The following is a 25084-nucleotide window of genomic DNA, read 5'->3' as shown; positions in this document are numbered from 1 at the left end:
TTACATTCTTCCTAAAACTGAACTCAAAATTGAACACAGCTCTATTTTTTTTTTTTTTGGACAGGCAGAGTGGACAGTGAGAGAGAGAGACAGAGAGAAAGGTCTTCCTTTTGCCGTTGGTTCACCCTCCAATGGCTGCCGCGGCTGGCGCGCTGCGGCCGGCGCACCGCGCTGATCCGATGGCAGGAGCCAGGAGCCAGGTGCTTTTCCTGGTCTCCCATGGGGTGCAGGGCCCAAGCACCTGGGCCATCCTCCACTGCACTCCCTGGCCACAGCAGAGGACTGGCCTGGAAGAGGGGCAACCGGGACAGAATCCGGCGCCCCGACCGGGACTAGAACCCGGTGTGCCGGCGCCGCTAGGCGGAGGATTAGCCTAGTGAGCCGCGGCGCCGGCCGAACACAGCTCTAAATGTTAACTTAAAAACTACAAAACTTGAACACAGCTTAGGGTACAATCTAGATGACCTCGGCTGTGATGTTAACTTTGTTAGATGTGACACCAAAGACATGATATATGAAAGAAAGAGTTGATAAGCTAGACTTCATTAAAATTAAAAATTTCAGTTATATGAAAGTCAGTCAACAACATGAAATGGAAACCCAAATACTGGGAGAAAATATTTGAAAAAGACATATTTGGTAGAGGACTATTATCCAAAATATATAAGGAACTCAACAATAAGAAAGAAGTAGTCCCATTGAAAATGAACCAAAAATCTAAATATACACCTCACCAAAGATGATACACAATGGCAAGTAAGCACATGAAAAGCTACTCCACTTTATATGTCATCAAGAAAATGCAAATTAAAACAACAATGTGGTACTACCATACACCTATTAGAATGGCCAAAATCTAGAACATGTACAGCACCAAATTCAGGTGAGGATGTGGAGCAGAATCCAAGAACAGAGATGGGTTTATCTAGGAGGGATATGTGGAAAGCCCTCTTGTCTGATGGCACCACCAAAAACACTGCCAGCTTGACCTCAGGGCAACAAAAGAAAGACAAAAGTAAGGAAGGCTGTGAGATGTCTGGAATTTTACTTGCAGTAAAAAGAATGAAAGAGCTATATGGCTGCTAACATGTGTCATCCTTCAAGGGAAAGGAAGAATGACTAAAAGACCAGAACCAGAGATACAGAGACCAGAGAGAGCAGTGACATTTCTATTGGCTCAGAGAACAAGGCATTGAATCACAGAAGATAATTACCAGGTCTCGAAATCTAATGGATTACATTTTAAACTTGCATGGGACCCTTTTAATATTTTCATGTTCTCCCTTTCATAATTGGAATGTGTATCCCATGCCTGTCCCATTAATAATTTAGGAAGTAGAGGTGTTGTGGCTTTAAAAGTCCTCAGCTGAAGAGAAGTTTTGGTCCCACGTGGATCATACTCAATAGTCTCACCAATAACTGATGTAGATAATGTAGATGATGCAATTTGAGACTTTTTTTAGTTGAAAATATTAAGATAGTATATTTGACTTAGAGTTGATATTGGAATTCATTAACTTCAGAAGTTGGTGGGATGGAGAGAGTGTATTTTTCACATGCAATGGATGAACATTTTCAGGGGTACAAAGTAGGGAGCTGAAAAACAGTCTCCAAAATATATGTCCTCCTGGAACCGGAGAATATGATCTTATTTAGGATAAAGTATTTTCAGGTAGTAAGGTAAGTATCTTGAGATGACACTGTGAGCTAGAGTGAGCGCTACATCTGATAAAGGATGACCTTGAATGAGAAAAGGAAAAACGCAGAGGCGAATGTAAGATGATGTGAAAAGGGAGGCAGAAATATGAGCTATGCAGCCACAAGGCAAAGAACACCAGAATCTGGAAAAGCCCAGGAGGATTCTCCCTCAGAGATTTGCAAGGAACATGGTTCCATTGTATATTCCTTGATTTTTTATTTCTGACTTCTAGAACTTTGAGAAAATAAACTTATGCAGCCTTAAGCCATCCAGTTTGAGTTACTTTATTATGACAGATTTAAGAAATTAATACATCAAAATAGAGACACATACTTGCACACACCTGTTCAGGAAGATATAAATTAAATGCATTTTTTCTAAAATTAGCAAGCTTTAGCTTTCTTTTCTAAATTAACATTTTATCACATTTGTAGTTAAGTTAGTAGTTTTTATGGCTAAATAACTTTTCATACACTTCCCAGGCATTACTGTTGCTTTTAATAACAACTTAAGTTGATATCAATTTCCCTTCTCTCTACTGATTTTATATATTTCAGATGTAATTATATGTCATTTTATATATTAATCATATTAATTATATGTCAGTCACATTTATGGGCAATATTTTCTTCACAGGTTTCCATATGTTCTTTAGTACTGCTTATTTTTTTCCCCAAGTGGGTTGTTTTCAAATTTAATATATTTGTGTGGATAAGAAAAGAATACTATTTCCTGTACTGGATTTGAGTCTGTACTCCACTGTTTCCCAGCAGTCTTTTTTCCTCTGTAGAACAGAGATAAAGCCTGTATCCAATGGATTTTTTGCAGGGACTTAACATAACAGGCAAAACACACTTTATTATGAATAGAAACAAATATCCTAGGGAGGAGGGACAAATATGAAGGCAGTTTAAAATATGTAGAAATATGGAATTAAAATATAAGTTTAGCAGCAGAATAGGTATTGTTTAGCTGTGGTTTGTGATATTGGTCTCCCATATCAGAGTGCTGGTTTGAGTTCCAGCTGCTCCACTTCCCATCCACCTCCCTGCTAATGTGCCTTCAGAAGACAGTGGAAGATGGTCCAGGTGCTTGGACCCCTACCACCCATGTGGGAGACCCAGAGGGAGTTCTGGGCTCTGACGTTGGCCTGGCCCAATCCAAGTGGTTGGAGGTATTTGAAGAATGAATCAGCAGATGGAAGACCTCTTGCTCACTTGCTCGCTTGTTTGCTCACTCTGTCACTCTGCCTTTCAAATAAGTAACTAAATCTTTTTTAGAGAGATGTTTGTTTGGGTGTGAAAAAAAGCTTGAAATCCATGCATGATTTTTTCATAACATGAACTTTTTCACAAACTTTTTGAAAGTACCCACATACACAAAACAACTGGCCCTTTGAATGGATGTGGCTCAGCCCTACAAGATAGACTTTGACTTCCTGGCCCCCTCGAGGCCTCTAAGTTCAATCATGGGGAAATATTTATACTAGAAAAAAAAAACAAAGATGATGAAGATGCTGCTATTGCTGCTGCTGACCATGATGATTACACTGGGTACTTCTCAGGGCTTTACTCTCATGATCTTGGATCAGCCTGTTTGAGAGGCTCCCCTGGCATCTTGCCCTTGACCTGGAAGAAGTAAAGAGGAGAGATGGAAAATTAACAGAGCCAAGGCCTTGGCACCATCCTCAGGCCACCCTGACTTTTCTCTCTTGACTGTAATTGCCAGACCTCACCTTGGGCAGAGTGAGAAACTGAGCAGCTCTGGCATAATCCCAGTTGTTGTCATGAAGACATCTGGAGTGCAGAAAAGACACATGACATCCATTAGAATCCAGTGGAGATACTCTGACAACACAGTACCATTTCTTAATCTATGTGATGTTGACATGCCTCCTTGTTTACTGCAACACATGCAGCAGAATGAACCCTGTGGCACACTGTGTTATAGAGAAAAATCCCGAAAAACAAATGTTTCCTGTGGGGAGCAATTCGGACTAGACTAAGTTACTGGAATTGGGACTTATTCTATGCATCTGCTCTCCCACAATATGGCGCTGGGAGAGAAGTAAACAGCTTCCGCACAGCTGCCTCCAGTTCAACCAATAAACTGTAGGACTTGCTACCGATTGGAGGAGAGCAGCGTACTCGGCATGTGGGCAGCCGAGTTGGGATTGGCAGAGGAGGACTATAAAGGAGGAGAGAGACGGCATGCACCGGAAACATCTAAGGGGAACATCTAAGGGGAACACCTGTGCAGCCCCCGAGAAAGCCGGCCGGCGGTGTGCCGCTCCCCTGCGGAAGTGGGGAATGTGGCCAGGGGGAACTGCCCTTCCACGGAGGTGGAAGGGATAGTAGCCAACCCGGGAAGAACCAGCAGCAAACCCGGGGAGGGCCGAGCAGACGAAAGAACAGCGCAGGGTCCTGTGTCGTTCCTCCACGAAGAGGGGGAGCGACAGTTTCCCAGTAAAGGAACTGGGCCATGGAATTCATGAAGGTAACACACACTTGTTCAAAACAACAAGGTAGTTCAATATGTACTAAGAGAAATTTTCAGTGTGGTAATGAATGAGGTAAAGAAGCAAAACCAATTAGCTGCAAAGTTCCATTATTCATTCCTCCATTCCTCTCAGCTCATATCTATGGCAGTTCACACCTAACACTCACTTCTGAGACCACTCGAGGTTCACTCCATACTGAATGGACAAAGCCTGCACCATTTCTTGCTGTGCCTGAGAGAGAGTAGGCATGGAGCTGGAGCAGGGTGTGGGCACTGAGATGGAGAAGGCACTCTGAGGCTCTCGGGTTCTGGTGTTCTGCATAAACAGCTTGTCATTCATGATGCACAGGCTGGAAGACAAATGAGCTCTCAGATAACTGAACAAATAGACATTCCCACACCCCCAGCAATGCTGCCCCCACTGCTCAGTAACCAGATTCTTTCCATATCAATACTGTGATTGCCTCCCAGATTCCTTCGTGGGTACTCTCTAACCCTCCAACAAAAGCCCACCTTTGGAAAGATTGTCTACATGTTTCACTAGATTTGTAGATTCACCCATAACCCAGGGGTGCATTTACATTCACATTCACCCTTTACAATAGTCAAAAAAAAGTGGACAGTGTAGTCATCATTTTCAGAGGAAGATCCTGAGATATGGAGGCATGTTTGACGAAAGTCAAACATCAAGTGAATTCTACACCAGGAAAGAATCCATACTAGTTCCAGAGCTCATGCTCTTAACCATGAGAACAAACTGCCCATTAAAAAAAAAACTGGCAAAGCATTAAAGAGAAACATCTACAGAGACCTATGTGAGGAGTTACCACTAGGTCAATGTGAGTTGAGTAAAGGGTCTGTTTTCATCTTAGCCATCTAGAACACTAAGATCCTTTCTTTATCTGTACATTCCTTTTCATATCTATTCCCCAAAATGTCCTTCTTAAAATTAATCAGTAGCCTTTGTTTCAACACACAATGCCCTAAAGATGTTTGTTACAAAGCATGCTACAAAAGCAACAGCCTCTGACCTATGAGAAATTTTCTTCCACTTACCTAAGTCTACCTTTGCAGACCAACTCAACTTATGCTTACTGTTTAATGATAAAGGAAAATTTACTGTTATAAAATGCATACATTCTAACTAAAATCTGGTCACTTTGGAACACTTTCCACGACGTCATACAGGCTGTTCTGTTTGTGTCTCCTGGATCTAGGTCACTCATAATCTGCATGAATAACCTTATGTTAGCCTTTTTACATAGCCTATTGTTATTTCCATCGACAATTGTTGGTGCCCTAGAGAAGACCTGGGACCACCAGAGGAGTCACACTTGAATTGGCACTTTATGCCAGCTCAGGTTCCTTATGCCACACTGATCCTGAACTTCACCCTTGGGAGGAATAGGTAAGTCCTTCTGGGCCTCCAGACCTCTCTTCTTTGGTTGATTTCCCCTTAGATTCTTGGTTATTTTTGTCTTTTTTTGTTCAGAAATTGTAAGGAAACTTTTTTTCTCATAATCTTAAATCATGCATCAAAGAAGTATCTTCTTGTTCCTTTCAGTTGACTGTAATTAAGCTAGAAGAAATATTGGACTTTACTAGCTTTTCCAGCAAAAACTGAAAGGCTGAGTTCATCAGCTCCTCCCAGACAAAAAGTACCCCTGGATGACAAAGGATCTAGTCGGAGTTTCCAGGTTATCCTCCTATGATCTTCAGTGGCCCTCCAGGGAACTCCAACCAGATAATTAAAATACGCTCATCCAAGAAACAAATATAGAGGCTAATCACCAGGCATTTTGAGCCTTCTGTGGGAAGAAAACCGAGACACATGAGATAGGTAAAGAAAAATACCCCAAATAGCACATTCTCATCCACCACAAATGATTAATAGTTCAGGAGAGTCCAGTAACTCTCCTCCAAAATTGGGCAATCAGATTTCAAAAACCAAGAAACAAGAAGGTCAACCTCCTTCTGGCACATGAACTGGCTTTATGTTTAGTAACTATAGTGCATTTACCTGCAAGTATTTCAGTAAATGGGACAGTCTTACAAAAGATCATTCTAAAATGGGGGAACATTTGATATTTCAAAGTTAGGCTTTCTTAGGTCAGAGCTATAAAGACTAACATATTGAACAAAAGATAAAAAATGTGAAAGTTGTTTTGACTGTTATCTTGAGGCATCAAATAGAGGAAATCATAAATTAACCTCATTGTAAGAACTGGATAAAAAATTTGGGAAAGTGTCTCAGAACTCTAAAAGGTAACTGAAGTTGTAACACAAAAATCAACCACCTTTGAATTTTCATGCCCACTTTATCAACCTATAGCTCATCTCTATCCTTCTCTTGGAATTACCTCATACTCTGGATCCCTACTTTCTTCTTTCTCCTCCATCTGAACTCTCACCGCCAATTAATTAAAATAAAGAAAACCTAGATGAAGTGACAAATGCTGTAATTACTTCTTTTAGAACCAAACCCAATGGACATGGGGAACCAAGTACTATCCATGCTTCTTGGACAAAAACAGAATTAAAAGCCTTAGTCTCAGGTTCCCTAGTCCAATACAAGACCTGCTAGGATTTGCCAAAGGATTTCAGATTACTCTCAGAACTTATGACCCTGGGTACTCTTGACCTATATCAGTTAATTCAATTGTTGACGTCAGGGAGTAAATCTGAAGAATGGCTTAGTCAACATATTGGAAGAAATCAGTAGATGATTTTGAGAAGATAGATGTTGATGCCTGGAATGCTTGCAGGGAGTTTGGTGATCCATTATGTACAGTGCTGTTCAAAGCATGTTCTTGAGTCATAGACTGGTCTAACAGACAATAGTGCAAGATAAATCCCAATGAAACTATTCCTGATTCTTATAATTTGCTTTGAAATGACCTTTAAATGACACCTGAAACTTCCCCCTGAAAATCACTGAAATGACACCCTTCTCAATTTTGGCTTCACAGAAAAGTTTGTTGTCGAATGAACTACCCTAACAAAAAGAATGTACCCTGGGCATATCTTCCCACTGATAAATTCTAGCTCAGAAATTATCCGAGAGAGAAGGAGAGAGAGAGAGAGAGAGAGAGAGAGAGAGAGAGAGAGAGAGTCAGGGAGAGGAAGGAAGGAAGAAAGGAAGGAAGGAAGGAATTCTCCAAAATCATGTGCTTGTAATGAAAGTAGCTAAGTTCCCTGGTGAGAGAAAATCATAAAACCTTTCAACTCAAACATCTAAAACTGGAAACACTATTTTTAAAAACCTGAGAACATAAAAAGTGATTGCAATAAACTTAGATAGGTCCTCTCTTCACCCAATAAATAGAGATGTTTTAGAAATTCATGAAACCTATATTTCATTTTATAAAAAGAGAAATGTTCTTAAGTTTAAATGATACTAGGATCCCTCATACTACACACCGTATGGCCCTTTCTATTACAGACATAGACAAAATTAAATCTGCCACACTCATAGAGATGACTATAGGTAACTCAAAGTTTTTCTTAACATCAGATAATATCCTCTTAGACTTGAGGCTATATTAAGAATAAAACCTATAATTCAAGAATACATAAATAAGTTAACATTATACCAAACACCAGTCCATGTAGCACATTTATTCTTCTTGTTAAGGAGAAGATATTTAGCCCAGCAGTTAAGATACCTGCATCACACATCAGGGTGCCAAATTTTTATTTCCAGCTCTGGCTCCTAATGCCAGTTTCCCACCAATGCAGACCCTGGGAGGCAGCAATGATGGCTCAGGTAATTAGGTTCCTGACATCTCCATGGAATACCTGGATTGCATTTCCTGAATTTCAGCTCCAGCTTCAGCCATTACAGGCATTTGTGAAGGAAACAAGTAGATACGAGTCTCTCTCTCTCTCTCTCTCTCTCTCTCTCTCTCTCATCTCATAATAAAGAAAAATAAACCTCATGGGGAGAGCTGGAGATTTGTACAAAATCTGAGTCATCAATGAAATCAGACTCCTTAGACACCCAGTGGTCCCAAAACCACATACAGTACTCCAATGTCCCTCTGAATGCTGTTCTCCATCACTGAGTCTTGCAGCACATTCTTCAATATACCTGTTGCTCAAGATAGTCACTATTTATTTTATTTCACTTGGAAAGACCACCAGTACATTTGGGCAGCCATGGCACAAGGATACACTGAAGCTCTACTTACTTTTCTCAAATATTAAAGGTACACTTATGTGATAGAAAATTTCCTTACAAATCCAGCTTTATATGTGGATGATCTACTACTCTGTTCAGACCCATTTTAGCCTGTCAAAAGGACACTTTATGTTTGCTACAATTGCCCTTAAAGGGACATAAAATGTAGAAGGATAAATTACAGTTTTGATGGGACCAATGTTGTGGCATAGAGGGTAAAGCCACCACCTGCAGTGCTGACATCCCATATGGGTGACTGTTTGAGTCCCAGCCTCTCCACTTCTGATCCAGCTCCCTGCTAATGAGCCTGAGAAAGAAGTGGAAGATGGTGCAAGTCCTTGGGCCCCTGCACCCACATGGGAGACAAGGAAGAAGCTTCTGACTCCTGGCTTCGGATTGGCCCAGTTCTGGCTATTGCAGCCATTTGGAGAGTTAACCAGCATATGGAAGATCTCTCTCTCTCTCTCTCTCTCTCTCTCTCTCTCTCTCTCCTCTCTCTCTGTAACTCTAACTCTCAAATAAATAAATAAATGTTTAAATTAAAAATGCTAATCTGATATGATTTATCGGTGGATCATATTTAGGGTGTGAAAGGGAGACTTGTCAGTCTGAATACTTCACTACCTCTCTAATACATATTATAGAAAATGCCCAAATCGATAGAACTAAATATGCTGAACTAATGGTGTTAACTAAAGCACACCAATTAGCTGAAGACAAAACTGCCATACATATACTGATAGCATATATGCCTTTGGGGTAGCCCGTGACTATGTCATGTTATGAAAACATTGAGGTTTCCTTATTTCCTCAAGACAACCTACATGTAATGTGCAACAGGTATCAGAATTGTTAGAAGCAGTACAAATGCCAAAACAGTCCACTGTTATAAAAATTCCTGAAAATTCCAAAGCCAACATTGAGGAAATAATTTTGCAGATTATGTGGCCAAGAATGCTGCTTTGGGGCTTGTGTTTCAAGAGAATGTTCTTTTCATACTAATAAAACTCCTTCTTTCTTTTACAATACCAACAGACTAGCGTGCACCTGCACACACACACACACACACACACACACACCTATGAACAGCAGTTCTGGCAACAGATTATAATAAAAACCTGTAGCTGAGACTAAATGGAAAACCTATATTTCTTCTTGGAGTACAAATGTTTCTAGTACAATTTACTCATGATATGACACAATGGGCCCCCAATAAGATGATATCCTGGGCAATTAAATACTTTGGAAACTGCTTCTTCCCACAGCTCAAAAAATTTATTTTAAATGTTTAATGTGCTACAAAAATAACCCTAGCAATCCCTTACATGGATCTCAAGTTAATTTCCCTTCACCTATGGTATGTTTTCAGATTTTGCAATTGGACTTTACACAAATACCTACGCAGGGTTGCATTCCATTATCATAAGACTATAGCTTTAACAGCAAAATTTTGTTGGAAAAATAATTCCTTTTTTTTCAACTTTTATTTAATAAATATAAATTTCCAAAGTACAAATTTTGGATTATAGTGGCTTTTCCCCCCAGTAACCTCCCTCCCACCTGCAACCATGCTATCTCCCACTCCCTCTCCCATCCCATTCTTCATCAAGAATCATTTTCAATTATCTTTATATACAGAAGATCAACTCAGTATATACTAAGTAAAGATTTCCACAGTTTGCACCCACACAGATACACAAAGTATAAAGTAATGTTTGAGTAGTAGTTTTACCGCTAATTCTCATAGTACAACACATTAAGGACAAAGATCCTGCGTGAGGAGTAGATGCACAGTGACTCCCATTGTTGATTTAACAATTGACAATCTTATTTATGACGTCAGTAATCACCCGAGGCTCTTGTCATGAGCTGCCAAGGCTATGGAAGCCTCTTGAGTTCACAAACTCCGATCTTATTTAGGCAAGGCCATAGTCAAAGTGGAAGTTCTCTCCTCCCTTCAGAGCAAGGTACCTCCTTCTTTGATGGTCTGTTCTTTCCGCTGGGATCTCACTCACAGAGACCTTTCATTTAGGTGTTTTTTTTTTTTTTTTTTTTTTTTTTTTTTTTTTTTGCCAGCGTGTCTTGGCTTTCCATGCCTGAGAAACTCTAATGGGCTTTTTAGCTGGATCTGAATGCCTTAAGGGCTGATTCTGAGGCCAGAGTGCTGTTTAGGACATCTGCCATTCTATGAGTCTGCTGTGTATCTCGCTTCCCATGTTGGATCGTTCTCTCCTTTTTAATTGTATCAGTTAGCATTAGCAGACACTAGTCTTGTTTATGTGATCCCTTTGACACTTAATCCTATCATTATGATCAATTATGAACTGAAATTGATCACTTTGACTAGTGAGATGGCATTAGTACATGCCACTTTGATGGGATTGAATTGGAATCTCCTGGCACATTTCTAGCTCTACCATTAGGGGTAAGTCTGAGTGAGCATGTGCCAAACAGTACATCTCCTCCTTCTCTTATTCCCACTCTTATATTTAACAGGGATCACTTTTAAGTTAAATTTAAACACCTAATAATAATTGTGTGTTAATTAAAGAGTTCAACCAATGCTATTAAGTAGAACAAAAAAAATACTAAAAGGAATAAAATAGTAAGTTGTTCCTCGACAGTCAGGACAAGGGCTGATAAAGTCATTGTTTCTCATAGTGTCCAATTCACTTTTACAGGGGAAAAATAATTTCAATATGAGGAATCCCTTCCAAGCTCCATGATGATTGTTGGATTCACTTTACCAGAGAAATTGTTTAATATATATGTATAATCTTTCCTATAATCCAACATTTGTATTTTGCAAACCATCCCCAGTCCTCTGCACTTTGTGGAATGAACCAGTGGTACCATTAAAATAATTTACATAGATCTCTTTTTCCACTTTTATGCCAGTACCATCTTGTTTTAATTATAAATGCTAATTGACCTTGAAATTTGGTTGTCTAAATCCTCCACATTTGTATTTCCTTTTCAAATTTGGTTTAGACATTCTACAGGCATTTTTTTGCATTTCCATTTAGATGCTAGAATTACACTGGAATTATTAAATAAAAACCATGGGATTGTGTTTACAATGTAGCTCAAAATGGATAGAACTAGTATCTTAAAAATACTACATATTCTAGTCTTTGAACACGATATTTCTTCATTTGTTTAGGTATTTTTAATTTCTGCAAGTCATATTTTGTAACTTTTAAGTTTACAGGCCTTCCACATACTATTATGCATATTCTTTAGTATATCATATGCTTAATGTGATTGCAAATTATGTTTTCCAATTTTCAATTTACAAATTTATTGCTTCTGTAGAACTACAAGTATTAATTTTATATTTATCTGGAATATTCTAAGCTTAGGGAGACTACTGAGCTCTGCCTGAAACTTACTTTCATGAACTGTGGCTTGGGAATTCTGTTCAGGCTGTAAACTAGAGTAATTAGTTATTTCATTTGTTTCTCATCTCTCAGAGATAATTATGCATATGTGAAAATTATTTTTCAATATATTTTGTCTGATATAAATTGCTTTAAGAACAAGAATAAATATAACCACAATTAATCCATAGTTCTTTGAAGTGGAAGTCTTGACATCACCCTTAAGGTAATAAATGTAAGTGTTTACAGATCAAACTGAAAAAAATTTAATGTTAGCTTGTGCTGTGTCCATATATTTATTTAATGTTTTATAAAGAAAAATAACTTTGTAATAAATGAAGTTTTATCTTTATATTTCACCATTAATTTGAACCAAATATGTAGTTGGAAGAACATAATTATAATTAACTGGTATAAGTCTCACAAAAATTAAAGTACTCTCTATAGCCTCATGAGAAGGGATACTACCAAGTACTTCTTAATAACTATTGTGCTGCCAAACTGAAAGAAGTCAACTGTTGGATACACATTTCACACCTCAAGCATGCACCTGTTGATCCCTAAATCAATGTAATGTGGACTTCTGAAGTTGTCACCAATATTCATCCTCAATTATATTAAAATGACCAAAGGAGACTGATGACTCCAGAATTCACTTTGCTTTTGACATATGTATTGTTACATTACATCTCCACTGACCTTGAAAATCTTAATTTACCTGTGGAAGAACTCCCTTGGGATATTTAACATTATCTTCGGTACATGTCCTTACTTGCTTATGATAAGGGTTAGAATTGTATTTAAACTTTAGCATATACTCCTGCTTAGAATATTCCCTTTGGCTAATACTCTGCTTGCCAGATACATCAATCTTACTCCACATTATCAATTATCAATAGGAATTTGCAGACTTCAACCACTTTCCAGTGGGTGAGACTTGTGTCATTTGGGTTGACTTAGAAGCAGATACAATAAAAGCCTTCAGATGGAATCAAGAGACTACAAATTTATTCTGAGGAAACTCTTTCCCAGGATGTCTTTATCATAAATCCATTCTATGATTTAACATTTTATAAGATTGATTGCTCAACAACCAACAGGAGAAATTTTAGAAAGATAAAATCAACTAGAACATTGTGTTAGCAATTATGTTGATGATGAAAAACTCCAAAAGTTACTGGTATATGATGGGAGAAAGCTGCCTCATGTGTAGATTATCATAGCAACAATGACCTCTCTTGCAAATGTGAAAGGGTACTCTTCTTTAACTGCAAAAATATTGAAACCTCTCTCGCAGATCAATTTATGAGAATTAATTAAGATTAATTAATTAAGATTTCAGATCAGGGAGAGTTTGGGAAGCCTTATGGGCCATGCAAACTATTGCATATCTTGGAGTTAAAGCTACTCATTTGACCCTGATTTGTGATCTCGAAGATTCTGGATGGAGATAACTTACTAAAATCACACAAATGCTGGTATTACACCATGAAAACAACACTCCTGATGGATAAACCAGAACTTCCCCTTTAAAAGGTGAAGAGGGACCATTTTGGTGTAGATAGGCACAGAACTAGAGATACTTAAAGAAGTTGAACTTTCAGTCAATGAAGACAGATACTCATTAGAAAAACTCTCCCTGTCAGTAATAAGGCAAATAGAAGGAATGCTCTTTTAGGGAGGTGAATAAGAATGGAAAGTTACTTAAGGATACTACTGCTCTAATTAAATGTATAGGGAAGAATCAACAAAGTATAGAAACCGTGTCACAAATTCAGTTTTGAGAATGAGCCTGCATGCTGTTCCAACAGACTTTTACCCATGTTATTACAAATGCAATCAGCAATAATGAGGCAATGGTCTAGTGCTGAAGCACATTTCAGCAACTTAAGAAAAATATGGAGCCCTAATTTATGGAAAATTTTAGACAGAAAATGTAATACAAGACATTGTAAAGATTCATATTTTCATACTAAGTAATGCCACATAATACTCCATTGTCCAGTTACCTGGTATAGGAGCTATAATAAATAATACCAGGATACTTTTTATGGGTAACCAAAGGGCTATATTACAAAACAAGATTCTTTGACTCTCTCTCTCTCTCTCTCTCTCTGTGTGTGTGTGTGTGTGTGTGTGTGAAAAAGAGAAAACAATTGGTAATTCCCCCAGACTAATTGGAATCTAGACTTTTCACAGACGTGATCTTTATTATCAACAAATCAATAATAGTATTTGACACATGGGAAAGGACCATTTGTGATGGGAAAGACTTCAAAATGATACTGCCAACCTTTCTGATTTTGTTCACAACAAAAACTTCATGTATTCACAATAAAACCAGTAGTTGGTGTAATAATATGATATTTGGAAAATTAGAAACACCCTATTCCAATAAGTACTATAACAACTTAGATATAATAGACCAGACCCTCGTTGGACTAAAGTTGCATTCTCCCCATGATGTTATTCCAATGAAAATGGCTTGGGCATAAGAAAAATGAAAATTACAGAATCAAGACTTAATAACAGTACTAGAAATCTTTAATAAGGTCTATCACAAGTTCCAAATGACGATAGATAAAGAATTCAAACACATTGTTGTTGGTAAAGATATGCACAAACTACAGATATGTAAGCATTATGAGAAAATGAGAACAGATTGCCCCTTGAAGAAAAGAATTTTACAAGCTATTAAAGAGAAACATCTGCTGACACTTATCTGAGGAGTGTCTTTTCAGTTGTTAATCTTGTTGACCAGGTCAATTTGATTTAAGTAATGTACATCATGGGGTCTGTTTTCAAGCTAACTATCTGGAACAACATTGCACAATCTTTTGTTCTTTATCTATACATTTCTTTTGTATCTATTCCCAGAAATGTCCTTTTTAAAATCAAGGAGTAGCTTTCTTACAACATACCCTGTCTCTAAAGCTGTTTGCAACCAATTATATGCTAAAAATAGTTATCACCAAACTATAAGAAATTTTTCCCCACCTACCTACATCCCACTGTATGTTCCCTCTATAATGATTAAGGAAAATTTACTGTCATGGAATACATAAAATTTCACTTAGGTTTGACAACTTTGGAACACTTTCCAAGATTCCTTGAAAGTGAATAAGTTTGTGTCTCCTAGGCCTAGGTCATTCATATTCTGCACTGAATAAACCTTATGTTAACCTTTTTATAGAGCCTGATTATTTCTGTCAATAACCACTAGCCTACACTGTTGGTTTCTGACTATATTGGGGATACTCTTAGGACTTCACTGCCACATTCCCACATTGATAGGTCCCGGCAAGAAAGGACGTTCCTATGTAGCATCCACAACACAGCACTTACCTGGAATTGCTGGTAGGGATAGTGATGAAGGTCCGAGTGAAAGCCCAAACACATCCCTGAGAATCTCCTTCCACTTCAAAGACAACAAACAAAAATACCGCTGTAGGGTTGCACCTGCTCTGTCTGCTCACATAGCATTCCCAGTCAGGGTCTTATGCTGAAAGGGTTCAGCCTGAGACAGTTGCTCACTTGGGGTCAGGACAGCATGGCAGGAACAGGGAGGGCAACAGGAAAAATGCACTCCTGGGGATAGGGCGCCCGTGTGACAAACCACCTGACAATGTCACTTGATTCCAAGAAATGGCTAGTACAGCCCCATTTTGCATATGAAGAAACGAGGGGTGAGAGAACTGGCCCAAGGTCACAGTGTAAGCACCTGACATGGTGTCATCAAGCTCCACAGCCTGTGTCCCTGATGCTCGAGCTGTGCAGGGAAGTAAGGCATGGACATAGTGTGGACTAGGATGGCTTTTGAGCAGAATGCAGGCAGGAGAATACACACACAAACACACACACACACACACACACAGAACAGGAAGAAAGGGAACAGATTGTGGGAGGCTGGGTGAGTTCTGAGGGGCAGGCCAGTTGGAAGAAGGGAGTGGTGGGGCCTCTGAGGTGACTCTACACTCACCTTCCTTGAACACCCCGTTGACAGAAAAGCAGAGCATAGTTTCCTGAAAGAGAAGAATTCGGACACTCAGGATCCCCCTTTACCTCTCATCCAGCTCCAGCTTCCTGGGGCCCTCTTGATGGAGGAAGCAGATGCTCACCGTCTGGAACCACATGTCCACCAAGAAGGAGCTGAAGTCATGCTGAGTTTTGGGTAACACACGGAGGACATCCACAATGGCATGGTTTGTGTGTTGCAGCAGTTGCCTTCGCAGGTCTGTGTACAAGGAGAAGAGAAGGTCGTTAACTGCCACACTCTGTCTCTGGGAACCTGCAACTGTCCCCTCTATACCCTCTTACCCAATGTCCCCTATCACACACTTACGGCGGTCCGTGACATTCTTGATATTCCTGCTGTTCTTCAAATACTCACACAGACTGCTCCTAGGGGGTGACAAGGAACACTAAGCAGTGATCTAGGCAGTGTTGCTGTTTGCAGGAGCTGACCTGTGCCTTCCTGGCAGCTACATGGCCCCAGATGAAGTCTAAACTGCAGCACTCACGGGATCAGATCCATGGAGTTGAAGGGAACGGTCAGGGAGAAGCAGGCCTCATCATGGTAAGCACCAAGAAGACTACAGCGATCTCCATAGTCATAGAACAAGTAATACCTGTGGGGGGGGCAATGAGCACAAGCTACCTCTGTGGTCAGACCTCAAATGAAATATGAAAAAAAATGGCATAAAACAGACCTGGCCTTGAGTGGCCCAGCCTGTCCCAGGCCTCCCCCTCCTCATGATACCAGGAGTACTTACTGCTGCAGAAACTGCAGGATCACGTTCTTCAGTATCTCAGATCCGAAGAAGCTTCCCTGGAATCAAAAGAGTGCTCAGGACCAAGAGGTCTCACCCTTCCTCTTTCACTACCTAAAACCCCACTTATCCTTCCCCCTCACCTTGCTAGTTGGTAACATCTTGTTTGCTTCCGTGCCACAGAGGGTTCCAGGTGACTTTGGGCCATCCTGGGGAAAGCAAGAGGAAGTCAACAAAGCAGAGCAGGGAGATGGTTCTGGGTGGTTAGATAAAAGGATGAGGAACCCAGTAGAGGGTGATATCAGAGGGCAGAGGTGAACAGGAGCTGGAAATTACATGGGCAAGACTTCAGTCAGGGTTGTCATGCAGATTCCGTGTGTGAAGAAACACTACAGCCTTTGTCAAGTTTGCATATGAGTCTTTATTCCTGCTCCCGCCCACCACTCCCTTCAGGTTTAAAGATCAGATCCAGAAACTTAATTGTGGCTGGAGCTAAAGGTTTTGTGGGCAATTGGAGGCAGTGTCAGTGCCAATTAGGGGTGTCAATAATCAAGGAACACACTTACCAGGCTTAATAACTTGGGGAACAATTCTAGGATAGAGCTGCCAGAAACCAAAATAAAACAGACAAAAGAAAAACTGTAGAGCTGCCCTGCCTCGTAGTAGCAAGCACACCTATACCAGAGACACAATCCAGTGTCTCACCTATACTCCACTGACTCCACCCCTTCAAGGCCCTGGGCCACTCCCCTGTGGACTGAAAGAGATGTTCCCCCCTCATTCATTCATTCATTCATTCATTTTGTCTCTCCCTCTCTCCCCTCTGCCTCTCCCTTTCCTTCTCCTCCCTTTCCTATCCCCTGGGTAGCTCCCACATATGCTGCCTTGACCCCCTTCTTCCAGTCCACAAGAAGCCCCATTAGGAGCTCAGACTTCCTCCTTCTCCAGCCTCTCTTACTTTCTGCCAAGTCACTTTGGGAAGCTCCACAGGGAGCAGAAAATGGAATGAGAGCCCAGGTCTCTGCTACTTCTCAGAGTGTCCACCATTCTGTCAAGCATGGACTGGACAAGACCAGCTCATCCCCCAGGGATGGCCCAGGAGGCGGCTGGGTCAGGGAAGGGAGTGAGGCAGGGCTCTGGTGGCAGGAAGAGGAAGGCATAGGGACGATCAGAGAAAGGGAGGGAAGGAAGGTAGGCCAGGGAGAGGTGGGGGAGATGTAGGAGAGTAGAGACAAGGGAGGGAGAGGAAGCAAAGAGAAGAGGAAGAGACTTGACCATGGTAGTGGGGGTCAGGGAGGAAGAGAGCAGAGAGTGGCTTCCCTGCTGTAGCCCTTCTCTTCAGCTAATGCTGGGTGGACCTGAAGGCCCAAGATAGGCAAGAAAACAGGCACCTTTTGGGCTGGAGGCCCTGGAGGCAGGTTGAGCCTTTGTCACCTGTATGAGGCCAGTCTGAGCTGAGCGTGGCTAATAGAGTAGCCACAGAAGACCTTCCTCACAAGCAGTGAGGGGTCAGGGCCCAGGTCAGCACAGGGTAGAGGGTCCTGGAACCTTCTCAGGATCACCGTGTTCTCTCCTCCAGATCCCCATGCAGCTGTACTTGAGTCGTTGGTGCCTTACCCTAGGAAGGGGACCCATCATGGGCTCCTAGGGATCCCCTGGAGGACGTGGTGAGGAAGAAGGGAGGAGTGGTGCTCTGGACAGGCCTGTCCTTCTCAACTTCACCCTCCACTGCCCTTGACCTCCAACCTGTGCCCTGAGAAGTCCTTTCTTACTGCAGCTGGCCAGCATCTGACCCTTTGACTCAAGGAACCTGAGTTCATCCTGAAGGACAGCCCGGTTTCCGGCACTGCACCAGAGGAACAGACGTCCTGCTGCCAGCCACCTGGAGCCTCAGCCTTTAGTGTCAGGCATGAAAGCTCCTGTGTCAGCCTGGAACAGGCAGGGAGGACCTCTCTGGAGCAGGGGAAGGAGGGCCCCTCTCAGGACAGGGGAGGGAAGCCAGCCCCGTCTCAGTCCAAGGACAGGAAGCCTGAGTCAGCACGAGGCCCTGGGTTGGAGGACCCACCAGAGTCCATGTCTCCAGCATCTCTGTCCCTGGTGAGGACAGGGAGCCCTGCTTCCCGGAACACAACTACGGGAGGGTGTGCTGGAGGCAGCCAGATGTACAGACAGGAGAAACACACCCGACCAGATGGAAAGGAGAGCAGGTCAGAAGAAGAGGAGGGAGGGAGGGAGGGGGGGAGAGAGAGAGAGAGAGAGAGAGAGAGAGAGAGAGAGAGAGAGACTAACTCATGGTCTTCCCAGAGGACCTGGCCTGCCTCCTGCAAGTGGCACTGTCAGGGGCTGCTCAAACAACCAGGGGGTGACAGAGGGTTCAACTGACTTTATGTTGCTGGACTTATCCGGGCAGGTGGCACCCTGGGGGTTTCTGTCCATACGCATTTTTTCTGGATCCAGCCCTTTCTCCTTGTCCGTCTTCCCCAAAGACTTCACCTGTAATTATGGGAAGGAACAACATGGGTGGGAAAGACAAGCAGTGGACCTACATCCATGGTCCCTCCCTTGCCTACAAATCCATTTCCCTGTTGTCTCCTGCCACCACTCTGATGAGCCCTTCTTTCTGCTCACAGAGCAACATGAGTATCACACCTCACCTCAGTTTTGGAGATATTCACATTATTGATGTTTGTAGCCTTTTGTGCAGTGCCAGGCCGGCCAACCAGCAGATAGGTTGGATTGTGACTCGGGTCCAAAGTCAAAACCTATGATGAATAAAGAGTTTTAAAGAGGACGTCAAGACAGGTTTTCTAAGACAAATCTGCCTTCCAGCTAATTTCTCCCACCTCACCCTCAAACCAAGGCCTCACCTTGGGCATGTTCTCTTCATGGATTTGCAGGGAGGAAGCCTCGCACATTCTAGGATTTGATGCCATTTCAATATTATGGGCCATCAAGTCTCCAGGAAGGATAAGAAGAGAAAGTCAAAAGACTGAGAGGGGCCCAGATGGTACACTGGTGACATCAAACCCTGTCTAAGTTATAATCCCTATGTCTCCCTCCTAAGCAGACCACTCTGTGCTCATCTAACCTGGAACTACTGCTGTTAGCCATACCTGGGTCAGAGCTGAGGTTCTTGATGTCAGCAGGTTGCTGGGAGGCATCACCTTGTATGTTTGTAGTCAGCTGCAGAGGTAGAAATGATATTCAGAAGCTCTGAGAGTGAAGTGGTGACAGGGATACTAGGAGGAGAAGGGACAGACGGGTCTGGTTGTGTGTGTATAACTTGTCTTGAATCCTCATTACCTTAATCTGTTCCACTTTTTCCAATTTCAACTCCTCCTGCACAGAGCGGGGTACCTCAGAGGGAGTGACGAAGATTGATATCTGCAGAGAAAATATGAGGGGCTGAATGTGCACCAGGAACTCTGAGCCTCAAGATCAAGCAAGGCCTGACCCCAGCCCTGACTTCTTGCCCTTAGCCAGCCCAGCTCATGCCCTTGCCACATTACCCCTTCGTGATTCTCGTCCCAAATCTTGCCACTGATATTCTTCAAAGCAGAGGCAATACAGGAATTCTCAACAAAGAAGTGGGCTTGCATTTTATCATAGTGAAACTACAGAGAAAGGGATGAGAGAAATATAACATGAGGCCAGAGTCCTTGCTCATCTGGCCCTTCTTCTGTCCTGTTGCTTCTCATCTACCTCACTGTCTTCTCTTACCTCAACCGGCCTGAATGGGATACTGCACTGTCTCTGAATCAAGTCCAATAGCCACTGCTCATTATATTTTATGCCAAATGGAATCTAGGAGCAAAAGAATGGGATAGGAGACTGACATAATGGAATTAAAGTTTAAAATGAGACCCAAAAGTCTGTTTGCAGGCTTTTTGATAAATGCTAAGATAAGACAACATAAAAAAAAACCCCGATAACATTCATTATTTCTAACTTTCATGATATCACACATGGATAGTTCTTAAATACCCTTTCTTTCCACTCTATTAACTTCCTTCAAATAATCAACTTCAGATATTTAACATGAATTTATTTTGTAAAGTCTCAAGAGATCTTACCTAAGCGAGATCTGGCATGTTCTTTTCATAAGGACCCCAGAGAATCAATCTCCGCCCCACACACAGATACACGCAGTTTAAATAAAAATGAGGCATCCTCTTTTGCTTTTACATTATCTCTGCATTATCTCCTTCCATTATCCCTGTAGTCCACCTGTTACCTTTAAATCATCTCTCAAAATGTGTATGATGTTAATTCATAATCATGAAATGACAGATTACCAACTTCTCTGGACCCAGGCATGCCCCTAGTATTTCTACCCAAGTTTCACACAACTCCTCCTGCTTTCCCTTTTCTGAATATTAGATCCATTTTGCCAGTGCACTCACTGTGATCTTGAACCAGTTGCTCGAAATCCCACCCTGTGTCCCCTCCATTCTTCTCTCTGGAAGATTTTGTTCTTTCTCCATCTTACCACGAGTTTGGTATTGTTTACGAAAACTACCTCTCCGACGATAGGATGAAATGGCATAGGGAGCGCTGTGGGAAAGTGGAGAAAAGCAAGTAGTCATATATGCTCAGAAAGTCTTTTATACACATGTGTCACGCTGATACCAGGGATACAATAAAATGTGTTCAATCATTAATATGGTCTCATCAGCCCACACTCTGCCAAGTTGGAGAGACGAATGACATATTTAACTACAGGTTTATCCATTTCACTGACTGGTACATTCCAACCATGTTGACTGGTCACTTACTATCTTATTTGTGAATCCACCTGGGCATCACTTGTTGCTGGATTTCCTTCTTGCTGCTGCTGGGATGAAAGATACATGCCAGAACGAACCATCTCAGGGCAATTAAGCAATCTTCTGTGGTAAAAATGCAAGCATCCTGGTCTTCTTCGTTGGGAATTAATTTGGCGATTGTGTCCTTAAATTGAGAACAACATATACCAAGTACCAATTGATGCAGGAGTGCAGTTGGATAGCAGAGGTAACTTCCACTGTTCTATGGCACAGTAGCGTTAACTATGATTGACAACAACTAATTATATATTTCAAAACAGCTAGAAGAGAGAGGACTTTAAATATTTCCAGCACAAAGAGGTGATGAATATAACAATAACTCAAATCTGATCATTACCCATTGTATACATGTACTAAAATATCAAAAAGCAGGAATCCCACAAATATTTACAATTATCATGTTTCAGTTAAAAATATTTTAAAATGTGGGGCTGGTGCTGTGGTGTAGCGGGTTAAGCCATAGCCTGTGGAGTTGGTATCCCATATGGGTGCTGGTTCATATCCTAGAGGCTCCATATCTGATCCAGCTCCCTGCTAATGACCTGAGAGAAGCAGCAGAAAATGACTCAAGTGCTTGAGCCCCTGCCATTCAGATGGGAGACCTGGAAGAAGCTCCTTGCTCCTAGTTTTGGTCTGGTCCAGCCCTGGCAGTTGCAGCCACCTGGGGGAGTGAACTAGTAGATGGAATGTCCATCTCTCTGACCCCCCATCTCTACAATTTTTCCTTTCAAATAAATAAATCTTTTTAAAATGTTTTAAAACGAAATACCAAAACATATACTATTTACATAATAACTAACTGATGGCTTGTATAATCATATTATTAAGAGAAAAAAAAATACACTTTAAAAATATTTGCGGAGGCCGGCACCGCGGCTCACTAGGCTAATCCTCCACCTTGCGGCGCCAGCACACCGGGTTCTATTCCCGGTCGGGGCGCCAGATTCTGTCCCGGTTGCCCCTCTTCCAGGCCAGCTCTCTGCTGTGGCCTGGGAAGGCAGTGGAGGATGGCCCAAGTGCTAGGGCCCTGCACACCATGGGAGACCAGGAGAAGTACCTGGCTCCTGCCATCGGATCAGCATGGTGCGCTGGCCGCAGCACGCCAGCCCTGGCGGCCATTGGAGGGTGAACCAACGGCAAAGGAAGACCTTTCTCTCTGTCTCTCTCTCTCACTGTCCACTCTGGCTGTCAAAAAAAAATATTTGCGGAAAGAGGGAGATTTCATAAAGATAAAAGTTTTACTCATAAAGATATTAAGAAAAGTATATATGCTTTAATATAAAGTCAGAATATACAAAACAGAAACTGAAATAAATGGAGAAATATATGAATTCACAGTCACTGTGGAAAACATTAACACAATTCAGAGTAACAGGTAAAACTGACAATAAAAATTCAGCTACATGGAGGAGACAAACACATGAGTAACAAATTTACTTAAGTGACACAGAAAACTTCACACGGAACATTCCAGAATAGGTCATTTGCTGGGTCATAAAGCATGTCTCAAGGAACTTCTGTGAGGGTAATACAATCTACCCTGAATGACTGGTATGAAGATTCAAGAATATTAGTGGCTTTGCTGTCCTTCTCTCATCTCAATTATGAATAAGAATGTTAATTTCTACCAACCCTTGCCCCAGGTAACCTCCCCATACCTCAAACCCTGGGCCTGAGGAGAGCACATGATCCAGAACTTTCCCCTCAACTGGTGGACAATTCCACTTCAGCCATACCATAAGAGGGGAGGTTTTCCATAAGGAATCATGACAAGTAGTCTCAAGGTCCATTTTCCCTTTGTCATCTAAAGAGTGGAAAACAATCAGAATGGGACTTTGCCATCCCCCACTAAAGAGAAGTAAGCTGTGTTTCCTGTGGATAGGAGACCCCAAAATCCCACCTGTCCTATAGAGACCTGAGACTAAGGGCTCTTGTTGACCAACTCACCCATTGCATGTCCTGAAGGCAGTTACCTGTCACTGATGTCCCCACAGGCTCTGTTGAGGAGACTGGGTGCTCTGGAGCTAAAGGTTTGGAGAAGAGTGAGAAGCACTGCTGAGGAACTGCTGAGTGTAGGCGCCAAACCACTTTGTCAGTTCCACACAAACAAGATGGAGTCCTTACAGGAAATTCCATCTCCAAGGGCATAGAGAGGAGAGTCCCAGGCAGGGCAGAGAAAACATAACGTTCTGTTCTTACTGGTCCGAGTTTGCTACCATCCTATCACAGATCCCTTTGCAACTGAGCCACACCTGCAAAAGAAGCCAATTAGAGTCAGAAAGCTTGGGACCCACATACTTGTTGCAACCAATATAGGGACCTCTGTGTCCCAGGCTCTGTGTTGGTTACATTACATTGTATTTCTTTATGCTGCCAGCCCAGAGAACACAGAGTTTCTACTGTAGTCCAGGTACAATACTTGTTACATTTTTTTCTCCATATATTCCTCAGGGAGACTCAAATCTCAGGATCAACAAACTTCTGAAGTTTCTGAGGCCTAAAGGGGTGCAAGAGCTTGTCTGGAGTCAATCAGATGCCACCTGAAGAAACAGAATAGAACTGAGAATGATGGACTGTGGGCAATTTCCTCATGCACACTTTACTAAAGTCTTGCAATAAGTGGAATTTTTTTAATTTAGGGCAAGGTAGAAGAATGTTCCAAAAATGAAATTAATTCTAACCCATTCCAGAAACAGAATAGAAAATGGAGACCTGGAAAATGTAAAGGAAATAGCAAACAAAATTCTGAATGCCTGGCTTCAAGTCTTAGCACTTCTTCTGATTTGAACTTTTGCTGATGCACCCCTAGGAGGCAGCAGGGGGAATGCCACAAATACTTGAGTTCCTATCACCCATGTCGGACACCTAGATTGAGCTGTATGTCAGAGACCTAGGAAACAAGTTCGTAGTTTCAGATTGGCCTAGCACTGTTTTTTTTATTTTTTTTATTTTTTAATTTTTTGACAGGCAGAGTGGACAGTGAGAGAGAGAGACAGACAGAAAGGTCTTCCTTTGCTGTTGGTTCACCCTCCAATGGCCGCCGTGACCAGTGCACCGTGCTGATCCCCGCACCGTGCTGATCCGATGGCAGGAGCCAGGTGCTTCTCCTGGTCTCCCATGGGGTGCAGGGCCCAAGTACTTGGGCCATCCTCCACTGCACTCCCGGGCCACAGCAGAGAGCTGGCCTAGAAGAGGGGCAACCGGGACAGAATCCGGTGCCCCGACCGGGACTAGAACCCGGTGTGCCAGCACCGCAAGGTGAAGGATTAGCCTAGTGAGCCACGGCACCGGCTCTAGCACTGGTTTTTGTGGGCATTGATTCTCTCCCTCTTCCTTCTCCCCTCCCGCATTTCCTCTTTTTTTCTGTCACTCTACATTTCAAACATATAAATCTTTTAAAACTATGAAATTCACTCAAATGAAACATGATTAATAATTGATATGAATAATATTAAACAAGAAAACAGGCTAAATATTAGCATTATTATGTAATTACAATTTTGAGGAATGTATGAATGTAAACATGCATTTGTGAATGAATAAGTCCAACTTAATACTCCATGTATAAACAGATTTGGAAAATATTTACCAATCTACAGTCATAGGCCCCCTCTACTTCAGATTGAGAATCAGGATAGTGAGGAGTTACAAGATAATTTCAGTTCATAAATACATGATCCCTTATTCTTTGAAATGTCATATAAATCAGAAAAATTTTCAAGATAATAATG

The 25084-nt window shown here is 41.8% G+C and overlaps 1 protein-coding gene across 2 annotated transcripts; it reads right to left on the bottom strand.

Annotated features, from left to right (window-relative positions):
• Positions 1-1967: 1967 nt before the first annotated feature.
• NXF3 (nuclear RNA export factor 3) lies at positions 1968-23570 on the bottom strand. Of its 2 annotated transcripts, XM_051827431.2 has the most exons (22): positions 23478-23570; positions 23301-23377; positions 21303-21477; positions 20931-21081; positions 20248-20331; positions 20037-20141; positions 19831-19911; positions 19641-19710; positions 19395-19483; positions 19182-19289; positions 18911-19020; positions 17094-17130; positions 16671-16736; positions 16531-16586; positions 16279-16386; positions 16101-16159; positions 15877-15992; positions 15738-15780; positions 15104-15176; positions 4366-4548; positions 3435-3495; positions 1968-3327 (listed from the first exon to the last, which is right to left on the bottom strand). In XM_051827431.2, exons 2-22 carry the CDS (start codon positions 23302-23304, stop codon positions 3274-3276), a joined length of 1833 nt encoding a protein of 610 aa, XP_051683391.1. In that variant the 5' UTR covers positions 23305-23377; positions 23478-23570; the 3' UTR covers positions 1968-3273. The 2 variants fall into 2 exon arrangements, with proteins under 2 accessions (XP_051683391.1, XP_008271340.1); XM_008273118.3 differs by lacking the exon at positions 23478-23570 and having other exon boundaries at positions 23301-23469.
• Between the last annotated feature and the right edge of the window lie 1514 nt (positions 23571-25084).

Source organism: Oryctolagus cuniculus, chromosome X (genome assembly GCF_964237555.1).
Source record: "Oryctolagus cuniculus chromosome X, mOryCun1.1, whole genome shotgun sequence".
In the NCBI taxonomy this organism is placed as follows: Eukaryota; Metazoa; Chordata; class Mammalia; order Lagomorpha; family Leporidae; genus Oryctolagus; species Oryctolagus cuniculus.
Note: the sequence above shows the minus strand (reverse complement) of the source record. Positions and strands in the feature narration are given on the sequence as shown.